We start from the raw sequence: 14,249 nt of genomic DNA, 5'->3' as shown, positions 1-14,249 counted from the left end.
GCCCTACAGGGGCATGCCCCAAAGAAGCCACACCCCGAGAGACCACGCCCCTATGGGGACGTGTCTCAAAGAGGCCACACCCCGAGAGACCACGCCCCAGAGACCACAGCCCTACGGGGGCATGCCCCAAAGAAGCCACACCCCGAGAGACCACGCCCCAGAGGCCACACCCCTACAGGGATACATCCTAAAGAGGCCACACCCTGAAAGACCACACCCCAGAGGCCACACCCCTATGAGGACATGCCCCAAAGAAGCCACACCCCAAGAGGCCACACCTCTAAGAGGATGTGTCACAAAGAGGCCACACCCCTTATAGGGACATGCCCCAGAGGCCACACCCCTAAGGGGAAAAATCCCAAAGAAGCCACACCCTGAGAGACCATGTCCCCCATCTGGATACACCCTAAAGAGACCACACCCCCATGTGAACACACTGTAGAGGCCACACCCCAAAGAGGCCACGCCCCCATGTGGACACACCCAAAAAGGCCACACCCCAGGATGCCTCACCTCCATGTGGACACACCCCACAGAAGCCACACCCCAGAAGGCCACACCCCAAAGAGACCACACCTACTCTTTAACCCCACCCCAGGACCACACCCAATCCACAGCCCCGCCCACACCATGGCCACACCCACCTCCTCCTGGATGGCCGGGGGCAGCGCCGCCAGGAACTCGGGGCTGACCTCGGTGAGGCCGGGGTTGGCCACCACGGGCGGGGCGGGGCTGGCGGCGGGCGGGGCCCGCGCGGGCGGGCGGATCCCCAGCTGGTTCTGCAGCACCTCCCGCCGGATGTCATCGGGCAGCGCCGCCAGGAATGACGGGTCCACGCCCTCGGGGAGGCTGATCCCTGTGACACGGCGGGGACACGTTGGGGACGCCGCGGGGAACGGACTGGAACCTTCCGGGGATGTCCCTAAAAGCCTTTGGGGACACTCTGAAATCTCTCAGGGACACCTCAAAACCATCAGGGACAGCCCTAAAAACTTTTGGGGACACTCTGAAATCTGCCAGGGACACCCCGAAAAACCCCCAGGGGGACAGGGGATTCTGAAGGGTGACAGAGGGGACATGGAGGGGAAGTGGGGGTGGCAATGACCAGCCAGAAGGGTGACAGGACCGGCCAGAGGGGACACAGGGGTGTCATTGACTGGTGAGAGGGGACACAGGGGTGTCACTGACCGGTGACAAGGGACACAGGGGTGTCACTGACTGGTTAGAGGGGGGCACAGAGGTGTCAGTGACCAGTGAGAGGGGACACCAGGGCTGTCAGTGACCAGTGAGAGGGGACACCAGGGCTGTCACTGACCGGCCAGCGGATCCTCCTCCTCGCTGCTGGTGGACGGCAGCGGCTCCTCCAGGATCCCCCGCGAGTCGGCCCCAGAAATGGCCCCGGCCGAGTCCCGGGTAGACGAACTCTCCGAGGATGAGGCCGGGGGGGAGCTGGGGGTGACATCGCAGAGATGTGATGTCAGTGCGGGGGGACGCCCCAAAACCACAACCCCCTCCCCAAAAGCACAACTCCCCTCCACCGACAGAGCAGGGGGGGAAGGGGAGGCTCTCACCTATCGTCCGGAGGCTGAGCGGTGTCGGGGGGAGCGGGAGGGGGTCCTTGGGGGGTTCCGGGGGGGTTTTGGGGAGCTGTGGGGGCGGAGGAAGCCCCCCCAGACTCTTCCAAGGTGCAGGAGGCCAAACTCGAGGTGTCCATGGGGGACCCCTCCAGCTGGCTGCTCACGGCCGTCAGCGCGTCCGAGTCCTCCGCCCGCTCCGGGGACAGTGAGGCTGGGGGGGGGACAACAGGACACTGGAGCCCCCCAAATCTGGGGAGACCTCCCCCCCACCCCAAAAAGCAGAAAAGCCCCAAAAATCCCCAAAAATCGAGCACTTACTGATGGTGGGGGCGGGTGACAGCTCCATCTGAGTGGCCTCGGCATCTTGGGGGGGTCGTCCAGGCCCCCCCTCTTCGTGTTCGGGGGGCTGGGGGGGGGCGAGCGGGGATTTGGGGGGCTCCTGGGGGGGGGTCTGGGGGGGTCGGCGTCGGTTCCAGCATCACCAGTGTCCGGTGGGGACCGGGAGGGGGGGTCTCTCCCGGGGTCCCGCTGTGTTCTGGGAGGGGGGGGGAGTGGGACACACGCAGGGATCAACATTGGGGGGGACCCAGAAATTTGGGAGCCCCCCCCCCCAACCTGCACCCCAAGACCTCCCTTTTTTCCCCATTTTGGGGAACCCCAGACATGAGCTGTGCCCTAAAAATGAGAGAGGGTTCCCGGAGGGGACAGGGGAGGGTTTGTGAGGGGAAGGAGACAATTTTGGGGAGGAGGAGACAATTTACAAGGAAGAGAAACTTTGGGGGAGGAGACAATGCAGGGGTGGAGACCATTTTGGTGGGGGAGAAGGAAACAATTGAGGGCAGGGCACATCCCACCTCTAGAGCTAACCCACCCCCCAAATTCCACCAACCCCCTAAAACTCCTCATTCAACCCTCCCTAAAAAACCCCAAAAACCCCTTTAAACCCCCCCCCAAAACCACCAGATTTTCCCATTTTAACGCCACTCCGCCCCCATCCCGGATGTGCTGGTGAGGTGAGGGGATCTCTAACCCCCCTCCCCCGCCGCTGCAGCCCCCCCGGGACCCCCGGGACCCCCCGGCTCCGGCGGCGCGCGCCGCGCGAGGAAGACAGTAGAATGTATAGTTATCTCCGAGACGGGGGTGTGACCCTCCAACTATACAATCTACTACCTCAGCCCGCGCGGCGCCAGCTCCAGGGGGGGATTCGGGGGTTTTTTTGGGGGGGGTTCTGGCCGCTGAAAGGTTTGGGGGGGGGTCCAGGTGAGCTGGGGGGATTTACCTGGGGGGGTGACGTCGGCCGAAGCGGGGCCGGCTTTGGACGCCGTGTCCTGCGGGAGACGGGAAGGTGGGGAATGAAGGAGGGACCCTTCCCCACATCCCGGGGAGGTTTCGGGGGGGTTTTTTGGGGGTCTCTCACCTGGGCCTCTGCCCCGTCCTTGTCCTCGGGGCCGCGCTCGGCGCCTTTGGCCTCGTCCTCGGCCGCCTGGCGCCGGCGCTTCTCGCGCCGCTCGTCCAGCTCCTCGTCCCGCAGCGCCTCCAGCCGGGCCAGGATGGGCACCTTGACCACTGGGGGGGGGAAATGGGGGGGTTTGGGGTGTGTGGGACCCCCAGGATGGGCACCTTGACCACTGGAGGGGGGAAATGCGGGGGTTTGGGGTGTGTGGGACCCCCCAGGATGGGCACCTTGACCACTGGAGGGGGGAAATGGGGGGGTTTGGGGTGTGTGGGACCCCCAGGATGGGCACCTTGACCACTGGAGGGGGGAAATGGGGGGGTTTGGGGTGTGTGGGACCCCCAGGATGGGCACCTTGACCACTGGAGTGGAAGGAAGGGTGAGGTTTGGGGGTCTGGGGGCAGCCTGGGGGGAGCCCCAGAGGTCTGGGGGCTTTCCTGGGGGTCTCACCGGACACGCAGTCGTGCATGCTCTCGGCGTCCAGGACCTTGCACTCCTCAGTCCAGCGCGTCAGGGCCGTGGGGATGCTGGACAGGGTCCCTGGGGGGGGATGGGAGCTTTGGAGGCTGCAGAGGCCACGCCCGCCCCCCCCCAGTGGGACCCCACTCATCTCAGCCCACCCACCCTAGTGCTGTCAATCAGCCAAGCCCACGTCCCCAGACCACACCCCCTTAAGCCCCACCTCCTCTTCTGGCCCTGCCCCTGCTGTGTCCCTGTGTCTGTCCAGTGTTTTGGGGGTCTCTCCCTGTCCCCCCCCATGTCCCCAGGTACCCCGAGGTGTCCCCCCAGGTGTCCGTCCCCAGGTGTGCCCACTCGCCTGCCTGGCCGTGGGTGTCCCCCTTGTCCCCAGGTACCCCAAGGTGCCCCCAGATATGCCCAAGTGCCTCCAGGTGTCCCCAGGTGTCCCCAGGTGTGCCCAAGTACCTCTAGGTATCCCCAGGTGTCCCCAGGTGTGCCCACTCGCCTGCCCGGCCGTGGGTGTCCCCCTTGTCCCCAGGTACCCCAAGGTGCCCCCAGGTATGCCCAAGTGCCTCTATGTGTCCCCAGGTGTCCCCAGGTGTGCCCAAGTACTTCTAGGTGTCCCCAGGTGCCCCCAGGTGTGCCCACTCACCTGCCTGGCCATGGGTGTCCCCCTTGTCCCCAGGTGTCCCCAGGTGTGCCCACTCGCCTGCCTGGCTGTGAGTGTCCCCCTTGTCCCCAGGTGTCCCCAGGTGTCCCCAGGTGTGCCCAGGTGTGCCCACTCGCCTGCCTGGCTGCCCGCGCTGCCCTGCTCGTGGAAGAAGTCGTCCAGCAGCTCGTCGTCGGAGCGGGCGATGATGTGCACGTCCTCGTTGCCCACCAGCAGCCGCGCCCGGCCCCGGCTCTGCAGCGGGAGGCTGCTGCTCAGCTGCAGGATGTCTGCGGCCGCCGAGGGGCCCAGGAGCCTGGCAGGGGGGCACAGGGGGTGTTAACGGGGCTTTTGGGGGGCTCAGGGGGGCGTCACACCCCAGGATGGGGCTGTAGGACCCCCAGTCGGGGCACACCCTGGCTGCTGCTCAGCTGCAGGATGTCTGCGGCCGCCGAGGGGCCCAGGAGCCTGAGGAGGGGGCACGGGGCATTCAGGGGGCGTTCATGGAGGTGTTGGGGGGCTCAGGGGGGTGTCGGACCCCAGGTTGGGGTTGTGGGACCCCCAGTCGGGGGCACACCCTGGCTGCTGCTCAGCTGCAGGATGTCTGCGGCCGCCGAGGGGCCCAGGAGCCTGGCAGGGGGGCACAGGGGGTGTCAACGGGGGTTTTGGGGGGCTCAGGGGGGCGTCAGACGCCAGGTTGGAGTTGTGGGACCCCCGGCTGGGGCTGTGGCACAAGCCCAGGTAGTGGATGGGGATTCCCAGGGGTCTGGATGACCCCAACAGGTCTCTGGACATTGCCAGCCGTGGTCACTCACCGCTGCAGGATCAGGGGGGGTTTGGGGATGTTCCCAGGGGGATTTGGGTGACCCCAAGGGGTCTCTGGCCACTGCCAGCAGTGGTCACTCACCGCTATAGGATCGGGGGGGGTTTGGATGACCCCAGGAGGGTTTGGGTGACTCCAAGGGGGTTTGGGTGACCCCAAGGGGTCTCTGGACATTGCCAGCAGTGGTCACTCACCGCTATAGGATCGGGGGGGGGTTTGGATGACCCCAGGAGGGTTTGGGTGACTCCAAGGGGGTTTGGGTGACCCCAAGGGGTCTCTGGACATTGCCAGCAGTGGTCACTCACCGCTGCAGGATCGGGGGGGGTTTGGGGATGTTCCCAGGGGGATTTGGGTGACTCCAAGGGGGTTTGGGTGACTCCAAGGGGGTTTGGGTGACCCCAAGGGGTCTCTGGCCACTGCCAGCCGTGGTCACTCACCGCTGCAGGATCAGGGGGGGGTTTGGCTGCCGTGCCCCCGGGTAGTGCACGTGGATGGTGTGGCCGGCGTTGGCCGTGAGCTGCCGCAGCGTGCGCTGGCTCCGGCCCAGCCCCTGGGCCAGGCGGGCGCCCCCCGGGCCGGCCCCCAGCCCCAGCCCCCCGTGCTCCGCGTGCCGCACCAGCAGAGGGTGGCTGGCGGGGATGTTCCCGGGGGACGGCGGGATGTCGGCTGGAACGGGGAAACGGGGGGGTCAGACACCCCAAAAATCACGGGGAGGGGAGAAACAGGGGGTCAGACACCCCAAAAACCACGGGGAGGGGAGAAACAGGGGGTCAGACACCCCAAAAACCACGGGGGGAAATTGGGAAATGCACCAAAAAACCACAGGAGGGAATAGGGGGAAACACTCCAAAAACCATGGGGAGGGGGAAACGCGGGGTCAGATACCCCAAAAACCACAGGGGGAATTAGGAAACACCCCAAAAACCACAGGGAGGGGGGAAAACACCCCAAAAACCACAGGGAGGGGGGAAAACACCCCAAAAACCACAGGGAGGGGGGAAATGGGGAGTCCGGGGGAAGCACCCCAAAAACTAGAGAGAGAAATTGGGAGGTGGGGGGAAAACACTCCAAAAACCACAGGGAGGAATTGGGAATATACCCCAAAAACCACGGGGGAGGAATTTTCTCTCCCCAAGGAGGGGAAAACACCCCAAAAACCACAGGGAGACAAAACTGGGGATGTGGGGGGAGGGTGTGACCCTTTCCTGACCCCCCTAAGGTGACAAACAGGGCGGGGACATCGCATTTTTTCCTCCCAGTCCCCTCCCAGTACCCTCCCATCCCCTTCCTGTCCCTCCCAATTCCCTCCCAGTCCTGCCTCAGTGTCCCCAAATCCCCTCCCAGTCCTTCCCAGTCCTTCCCAGTCCCTCCCAGTGCCGTACTGGGGCTGGAGAACATGTTGTCAAACTCGATGATGAGGTCGTCGTCGCGGTCGAAGCGCTCGAAGCGCACGAGGGGCGAGGCATTCATGTCGGGGTAATCCTCATCCAGCTCCATCTCCGAGCCATCATCATCATCCTCCTCCTCCTCACCTTCCTCACCCTCCTCATCGTCCTGGTGGGGCCCACCAGGAGGGTCAGCAGGCCCCAAATTGAGGGGGTTTTGACCCAAAATAGCCCACTCTGATCCAAAATTAGGGCATTTTGCCCCAAAACGGAACTCCTGACCCAAAACTGGGGGTACCCTGACCCCAAATGGCACCCCCAGACCCAAAATTGGGGGCAGCTTGACCCAAAACAGGGCACCCCGACCCCAAAAGCCACACCCTGGCCTCAAGAGAGAGGCACAGCAAAAGAGAGAACCCTGTTATTTAGGGGGGACCCCGACCTTTGAGGTTGACCCCAATGTCTTGGGGGCACCCCTGAGTTTTGGGGGGCTCTCAGCACCCCCCACCCCCCCCACCTGATCATCCTCATCCTCCTCTTCCTCCTCCTCCTCTTCATCCTGGCTATCATCCTCATCCTCATTGCTGCCGCTGCTGTCCTCCTCCTGCGTGTGCTCCTCCTCATCCTCGGGGTCCAGGATGTTCATGGAATCTGTGGGGAGGGGCACAGGGGGGTCTGTAGGATCCTGAGACCCCCCCCCGGGGACACCCCCAAATCCCCGACCCAAATTTCTGCCCCTGATCCCATCGGGAGCCCAACGCCCCCAGGTCACTCCAGCCCTGCAGCCCTCCCAGAGCCACCCAGTGCCACTCAGTGCCACCCAAACCCCAAACCCCAAACCCCGTGCCCACCTTCACGGTTGGCCTGCAGCGTGGAGGCCTGGCTGAGGTTGGACGGAGCCTCGTCCATCAGGACGTCCTCCTGCGACTCGTCCTCGGCTGAGCGGCTCACTGGGGACAGAGGGACATGGCCGGGGGTCACCCTGATAGCCAGGGGTCACCCTGATAGCCAGGGGTCACCCTGATGGCCAGGGGTCACTCTGATGGCCAGGGGTCACCCTGATAGCCAGGGGTCACCCTGATGTCCTGGGAGTCACCCTCATGTCCAGCAGTTATTCTGCTGCCCAGTGGTCACCCCGCTGCCCCGTGGTCACTCCGCCTCCCAGTGGTCACTCTGCCGCCCCGTGGTCACTCCGCCTCCCAGTGGTCACTCCGCCTCCCAGTGGTCACCCCACTGCCCCGTGGTCACCCTGCTGCCCCGTGGTCACCCCGCTGCCCCGTGGTCACTCTGCCTCCCAGTGGTCACTCTGCCGCCCCGTGGTCACCCTGCTGCCCAGTGGTCACCCTGCTGCCCAGTGGTCACCCTGCTGCCCCGTGGTCACCCTGCTGCCCTGTGGTCACTCTGCCTCCCAGTGGTCACCCCGCTGCCCAGTGGTCACCCCGCTGCCCCGTGGTCACCCCGCTGTCCCTCACCGATGATGGTGCTGTTGCCGTCAGCGCCGTCCCTCTCCAGCAGCTCGTCGATGAGATCCTCCAGCTCGTTCTCCACCTGGGGGGTGGGCACAGGGGGGGTTTGTGGGTGCTGGGGGGCGACTTGGGGGTCTCGGGGGATTTGGGGAGGGGTCTCTGACCTGCATCTCCTGGGTGCTGAGCCCCTCGGGCTGCCCGGCCAGCACCACCGTGTCCCCCTCGGCCTCGCCGTCCATGTCCCCGTCGGCCGCCTCAGCCTGCGCCGCCTCCGCATCCTCCTCGGGGGGCTCGGGGTCCCCGGGGTCCCCTAGGGGGCAGGGGGGGTTATGGGGGAGTCCTCAAGGCGGCCATGGGGGGTGTGGGGGCACAGGGAAACCCCTGGGGGGAAGGGGGCAGGTAAAGGAGGGGTGGGAGATGGGGGGAAATTGGGGGGCAGCAGAGGTGAGGGGGCAGTGGGGTGACCAAGAACGAACTGGGAGGGCTGGGGGTGACATTGGGGGGTCCAGGGGGCTGTGGGTGACCCTGGGGGGCACTGGGGTGACCAAGGATGAACTGGGAGGGCTGGGGGTGACATTGGGGGGTCCAGGGGGCTGTGGGTGACCCTGGGGGGCACTGGATGACACTGGGGCTGTGGGTGTGGCCACGGGGTGACACGGGGCTGTGGGTGACATTAGAGGTGTGGCCATGAGGTGACACTGGGGTGACACCGGGGGGCTGTGGGCATGGCTGTGGGTGACCCTGGGGCTGCGGGTGACACTAGGGGTGTAGCCTTGGGGTGACACCGAGGGCTGCGGGGTGACGCCCAGGGCTGTGGGGTGACACAGGGGTCCCGGGGGGGTACCTCCATCGGGGGGCGCGGCCCCCGCCTCGCGGGCGCCCCCGTTGCCCTCGGCCTTGCTCTTGCTGGAGGAGCCCTTGGCCCCGAAGAGCCCGCTGGGCTGGTTCACGATGCGCGACAGCGTCTCCAGCGGCTTCAGCGCCGCGTTCACCGTGTTGGCCATGTTGGGGCTGGGGGGACAGCAATGGCACCCCAACTGGCAGGGACCCCACCCACAGGGGACCCCCAACCCAGCAGGGACCCCAAAATCCAGCATGGACCCCTCCCCAAAATCCAGCAGGAACCCCAAACCCAGCAGGGACCCCAAAATCCAGCACAGACCCCTCCCCAAAATCCAGCAGGAACCCCAAACCCAGAGGGGACCCCCAAAACCCAGTAGGGACCCCAAAATCCAGCATGGACCACTCCCTAAAATCCAGCAGGGACCCAGACCCAACTGGGACATCCCCCCCAAACCCAGCAGGGACCCCAAATCCACTATGACCCTCCTCAAGACACCCCAAAACCCCTCAAAACCCCAACAAAGCTCCCCCAAACCCCCTCAAGACCCCAATAAAGCTCCCCTGAAGACCTCTAAAAACCACTCAAGAACCCCCCAAAACCCCTCAAGACCCCCCAAACCCCTGAGGACACCCCCTCACCTGGACAGGTCGAGGCTGTGGGGCACACGGGCCAGGTCGTTGACCAGCCCCTTCTTGAGGAACAGGCGGATGATGTTGTTCATGCCGTTGTGGGGCGGCTTGGCCGCGCTGCTGTAGAAGCTCGAGGTGGACGGGCACGACTCCATGATGGTGCTGATGATGCACATGACGGCCTGGAGCCTGCGGGGACAGCACAGCGGTCACTCAGGGGGACAGCGGTCATTCCAGGGGGACAGGATCACCAGTCACGTAGTGGGGGATAAAGGATGAGAGACACTGGTCACTTGGGGGGACACGGGTCACTCCAGGGGGACACCGGTCATTTGGAGGGACATGGGTCACTCCAGGGGGACAGCGGTCACACAGAGGGGCAGGGGACACTCTGGGGGACACTGGTCATTCTGAGTGGACACCGGCACCGCTCACTCCAGGGGGACAAGGGACACCGGTCATGTTGTGGGGGACAGAGGATGAGAGACATTGGTCACCTCAAGGCTGTCGCTGCAGTGGCTCCACATTGCCCCCACACTGCCCCCACATTGTCCCCACGCTGTCCCCATTGTCCCCACACCTGGCATGTTTCTCAGTGCTCTCAGCCATGGCCAGGGCGCGGCCGAGGGCGGCCTTGACCTCGTTGACCAGGGCCACCTGGGCATCGGTGCCGCTGCCAGCCGCGGCCAGGCTGGCCAGGAAGAGCCGCGCCAGCGCCGGCGTGTCCTTGTCCTCGGCGTTCTGCTGGTGGGGCAGCAGGTGGTCCAGGACAAAGGCCAGCACGCTGCAGTCCTGGGGGGACACGGGGGTCACACACCTCGCCCACAGCCAGGGGACACAGGGGACCTTCAGGGTAAGGGGACAGGACTGAGGTGTCTGGGGGGACAGGGGACACCAACAATCAAGGTGACAGGCACCCTTCCACAAGTGACGCCCCTCCCCGAGGTGACAGCAGATGCCAAAGCACAGGGGGGTGACAGAACCATTCCATGCACACCCTGACAGGGACACAGCTCCCCGATGGCAGCGGCCACCCCTGTCCCTCCTGGTGGCCGCGTCCCTTTGGTGCCACCTCCTCGATGAGCTTGGACTGCCCCCTCCCGGCACACCCTGTCAGACACCCAGCTGTCCCTGTCCCCCCCGGTGCCCGTGTCCCCGGGGTGTCACCTCCTTGATGAGCTCGGACTGGCCCACGCTGTAGCTGTAGTTGGCGATCAGGGCGGCGATGCCCACGTAGGAGCGCACCAGCTCGGCCAGCAGCCGCAGGATGGTCGAGGTGGGCATCAGGGGCTTGGAGCCCCGCGCCCGGCCCCGCTCCTCGCCGCGCTCGCCCTCCTTCTCCTTGCGGCCCTCGCGGCCCTCCTCGGGGCTGGACGCTGTGGGGACACGGGGACAGCGTCAGGGGACAGTCAGGGGACACGGGGACAGCGACAGGGGACAGTCAGGGGACATGGGGACAGTGTCAGGGGACAGTCAGGGGACATGGGGACAGTGTCAGGGGACAGGGGGACAGCGTCAGGGGACAGTCAGGGGACATGGGGACAGTGTCAAGGGACACGGGGACAGCGTCAGGGGACAGTCAGGGGACATGGGGACAGTGTCAAGGGACACGGGGACAGCGTCAGGGGACAGTCAGGGGACATGGGGACAGTGTCAAGGGACACGGGGACAGTGTCGGGGGACAGTCAGGGGACACAGGAATAGCATCAGGGGACACGGGGAGTAGGGGGGCATCCTTAGGGGGCTCAGGGACCTCAGGGACATGGAGAGGACAGTGGGGCACTGGGAGCTCAGGGACAGGAGGGCCTCAAGGACCGTGGGGACACAGAGGGGACATCGGGTTGTGTGGGGGTACAAAGGAGATGTCAGGGGGCCTTGGGAGTATTGGGGTCACAGGGACACGGTGCGGACATCAGGGACAAGCAGGGGACACCAGGGGACTGGCGGGGACAGTGCCACCTTCTCCCTGGGGGGTTCCCGAGGGCGGCGTCTCGGCCGCGGCTCCATCAGCAGCGAAAACCTGGGCCTGGAAAGCAGGGGAGGGTCAGAGACTGGAGGGAGGGCCCAAAACCCCAGAGACCCCCAATGACACCCCCAGAGCCCCCCATGGCACCCCAGAGCCGCCTGTTACCCCCTCCCCTCCCTCAAAGATCAGTGACCCTGGGATACTGGGCCCTCCAAATTCCCCCAAACCGACCCCACACCCCCAAAACCACCCTCAGCCCCACCCAAACCACACCTCAGAACCCTCAGCCCCTCCAGCCCCCCCAAACCGCCCCTCAGCCCCCCTAAATCCCCTCCTAGTCCCCCCAAACTGCCCCCAGCCCCCCCAAACCACCCCTCAGCTCCCCAAACTGTCCCTCAGCTTCCCCAAATCCCCTCCTTAGACCCCCAAATCCCCTCCCAGTCCCCCCAAACTACCTCTCAGCTCCCCCAAACTGCCCCCAGCCCCCCCAGGCCCCTCCCAAGCCCCCGTACGTTGATGGCAAAGCCGGCGGGGGGGTCGAAGTCGGCGGGGGGGCGGGTGAGGCTGCGGTACTGCTGGTACATGTCGTCCCCGATGTCCGACAGCAGCTGGCTCACCTCGCTGGGCGCCGCGCTCTTGGGGTCCCCCTTGTCACCTGCGGGGGGACACGGTGCTCAGGGGGGACAGGGAGCAGCCCCGGAAGGGCTGAGGATGCCTGGGGGGATGGGGCACCCTGATTGCCCCATAGAGGAACACCCCAATTCCATCCCTATGGGAACACCTCAATTCTCTACATGGACACCCCAATTCCTCCAATTTAAACCCCCCAAATTTCACCCCCCAATTTTTCCTATATGGACACCCCAATTCCATCCCTATATGGACACCCCAATTCCTCCTATAGGAACACCCCAATTTTCCTATATGGACACCCCAATTCCATCCCTATGGAAACACTTCAATTCTCTACATGGACGCCCCAATTCCTCCAATTTAAACCCCCCAAATTTTACCCCCCCAATTTTTCCTATATGGACACCCCAATTCCTCCTATAGGAACACCCCAATTTTCCTATATGGACACCCCAATTCCATCCCTACATGGACACCCCAATTCCTTCCCCGTATCCTTTTCCACATCTACCTGGTTTCCTGGGGACACCTCCATTTCCTTGTGTGCCCCCCCAATCCTCACCCCCTGTGCTTCTCCTCCCTCCACAATCCCCCAAATCTCCTTGGGGGTGTTTGCCCCCATCACGAGGGTCCCCCGAGTCTCCCAAAACCTTGTCAGAGGGCCAGGACATTGCACGGGACACCCGAATCCCTGCTTCACGCTCCTCTCTCTGCACCCCAAATTTCTCTGGGGGTGTCTGCCCCCACTGTGGGGGTTCCCCAAGTCCCCCAAACCCTTGTCAGAGGCCCAGGACATCACACAGGACACCCACAGGGGCATGGTGGGCAGCCAGGGCATTGCACAGGACACCCCAAATCCAGTTCCACGTGCACCCCACTCCTCCCTCTGCCCCCCAAACCTCCCTGGGAGTGTCCGTCCCATCCCAAGTGCCCCCAAACCCTTGTCAGAGTCTGGCAGACACTCAGGACATCGCATAGGACACCCCAAATCCAGTTCCATGTGGTCCCCACTCCTCCCTCTGCCCATCCCAAGCCCCCCGTACCCTCATCGGGGGCATGGTGGGCACCAAGGACATTGCACAGAACACCCCAATTCCTGTTCCACGCGCACTCCGCTCCTGCCCTCTGCTCCCTCCCAGCCCCCTGAGCCCCCCGTACCCTCGTCGGGGGCGTGGTAGGCAGCCAGGGCGTTGAGCATGTCGTAGATGACGTCGCGGATGGGCTCGGGGATGGGCGGCAGCGCGGCCGCCTTGGCCGGCGTGGTCTTCACCAGCTGCACCGCGTTGGGCCCCTTGATGCGCAGGTTCTCAAACTCGTCGTCAGAGGCTGGGAGATTGGGGGGGGAAACGGGGGGCTCAGGGATTTGGGGGGATCCTCAGTGGTGTCAGGTTGGGGATGAGGATGAGATGGGAGGCTGGTTTTTGGGAGGTGGAGGCACCTCTGCGACCCCCATTCTGAGGGTAAGAGGACCCCTGGGACCCCATTTCTGGGAAGAGAAGCATCCCCGGGACCCCTGAGAGTGAAGGGACCCCCCAGGACCCCATTTTTGGGGGATAGAGCCACCCCTAGGACCCCTGTTCTGAGAGACCTCTGGGACCCCATTTTTCGGGGACAGAGGCACCCTGGGATCCCCTCCATGAATCCTCCAAGGACCCTGAGGATTCCCCCCAAGATCCCCCCCATGTCCCAGGAGCCTGTTCCAGGTACCAAGACCCTCCCCAGGATCCCTCCCCTCCCATTCCAACCCCGCTCCAGGACCCCTCACCGGTGCCGGAGCCGCGTGGCGCGGGCAGGGCGATGCGGATGCAGCCCGTGGCCACCTCGGTGAAGACGTTGGGGCTGCGGCAGGCGGCGGGGCCCAGCACCCGCAGGATGTAATTCACCTCCCGAGAGCCCAGGCTGCCCGACACCACCCCCGAGGTGGTGCTGCCCGCCCCGCTCGTGGCTGCTGAGCGCACCACCTGGGCACGGGGACATGGTGGGGACACCATGGGCACGGGGCCAGAGGGGCACCCCCGGGAGAGCTTCCCCGAGGGTGCCTGGGAGCCCCAGAGGTGCAGAGCCCTCCTTGGCCCTGCTGGCCCCAGTGTGCCAATTCCCTGATCCCCTTGTCCCCATGCCCCCAATCCCTTGATCCCCTTGTCCCCAAGACCCCCAATCCCCTGATCCCCTTGTCCCCATGACCCCCAATTCCCTGATCCCCTTGTCCCCAAGACCCCCAATCCCCTGATCCCCTTGTCCCCATGACCCCCAATTCCCTGATCGCCTTGTCCCCAAGACCCCCAATCCCCTGATCGCCTTGTCCCCAAGACCCCCAATTCCCTGATCCCCTTGTCCCCTGCAGTCCCAATTCCCTGATCCCCTT

At 64.8% G+C, this 14,249-nt stretch overlaps 2 protein-coding genes across 2 annotated transcripts in view; one reads left to right on the top strand and one right to left on the bottom strand.

The window, feature by feature from the left end:
• Positions 1-347, top strand: part of KDM5C (lysine demethylase 5C) — a gene marked incomplete at its 5' end in the record, with an annotated part of 28,977 nt that extends 28,630 nt beyond the window's left edge. Inside the window, one exon of the mRNA XM_038126523.1 lies at positions 320-347. Coding sequence (XP_037982451.1) covers positions 320-347 — 28 coding nt within the window. The remainder of the gene's footprint in view (positions 1-319) is intronic.
• Positions 348-1,310: 963 nt separating this feature from the next.
• The window catches only part of HUWE1 (HECT, UBA and WWE domain containing E3 ubiquitin protein ligase 1), a 33,752-nt gene continuing 20,813 nt past the window's right edge, over positions 1,311-14,249 (bottom strand). Inside the window, 21 exon segments of the mRNA XM_038126526.1 lie at positions 1,311-1,449; positions 1,572-1,788; positions 1,896-2,112; positions 2,857-2,905; positions 2,995-3,143; positions 3,481-3,570; positions 4,276-4,454; positions 5,399-5,627; positions 6,344-6,515; positions 6,864-6,997; positions 7,198-7,296; positions 7,819-7,894; positions 7,977-8,122; positions 8,657-8,823; positions 9,295-9,474; positions 9,866-10,077; positions 10,453-10,661; positions 11,245-11,311; positions 11,764-11,906; positions 13,043-13,210; positions 13,650-13,845. Coding sequence (XP_037982454.1) covers positions 1,572-1,788; positions 1,896-2,112; positions 2,857-2,905; positions 2,995-3,143; positions 3,481-3,570; positions 4,276-4,454; positions 5,399-5,627; positions 6,344-6,515; positions 6,864-6,997; positions 7,198-7,296; positions 7,819-7,894; positions 7,977-8,122; positions 8,657-8,823; positions 9,295-9,474; positions 9,866-10,077; positions 10,453-10,661; positions 11,245-11,311; positions 11,764-11,906; positions 13,043-13,210; positions 13,650-13,845 — 3,099 coding nt within the window. The 3' untranslated portion in view covers positions 1,311-1,449.

This window comes from Motacilla alba, unplaced genomic scaffold, assembly GCF_015832195.1.
Source record: "Motacilla alba alba isolate MOTALB_02 unplaced genomic scaffold, Motacilla_alba_V1.0_pri HiC_scaffold_35, whole genome shotgun sequence".
Classification (NCBI taxonomy): Eukaryota; Metazoa; Chordata; class Aves; order Passeriformes; family Motacillidae; genus Motacilla; species Motacilla alba.
This window is presented reverse-complemented; position numbering and strand designations above follow the sequence as displayed.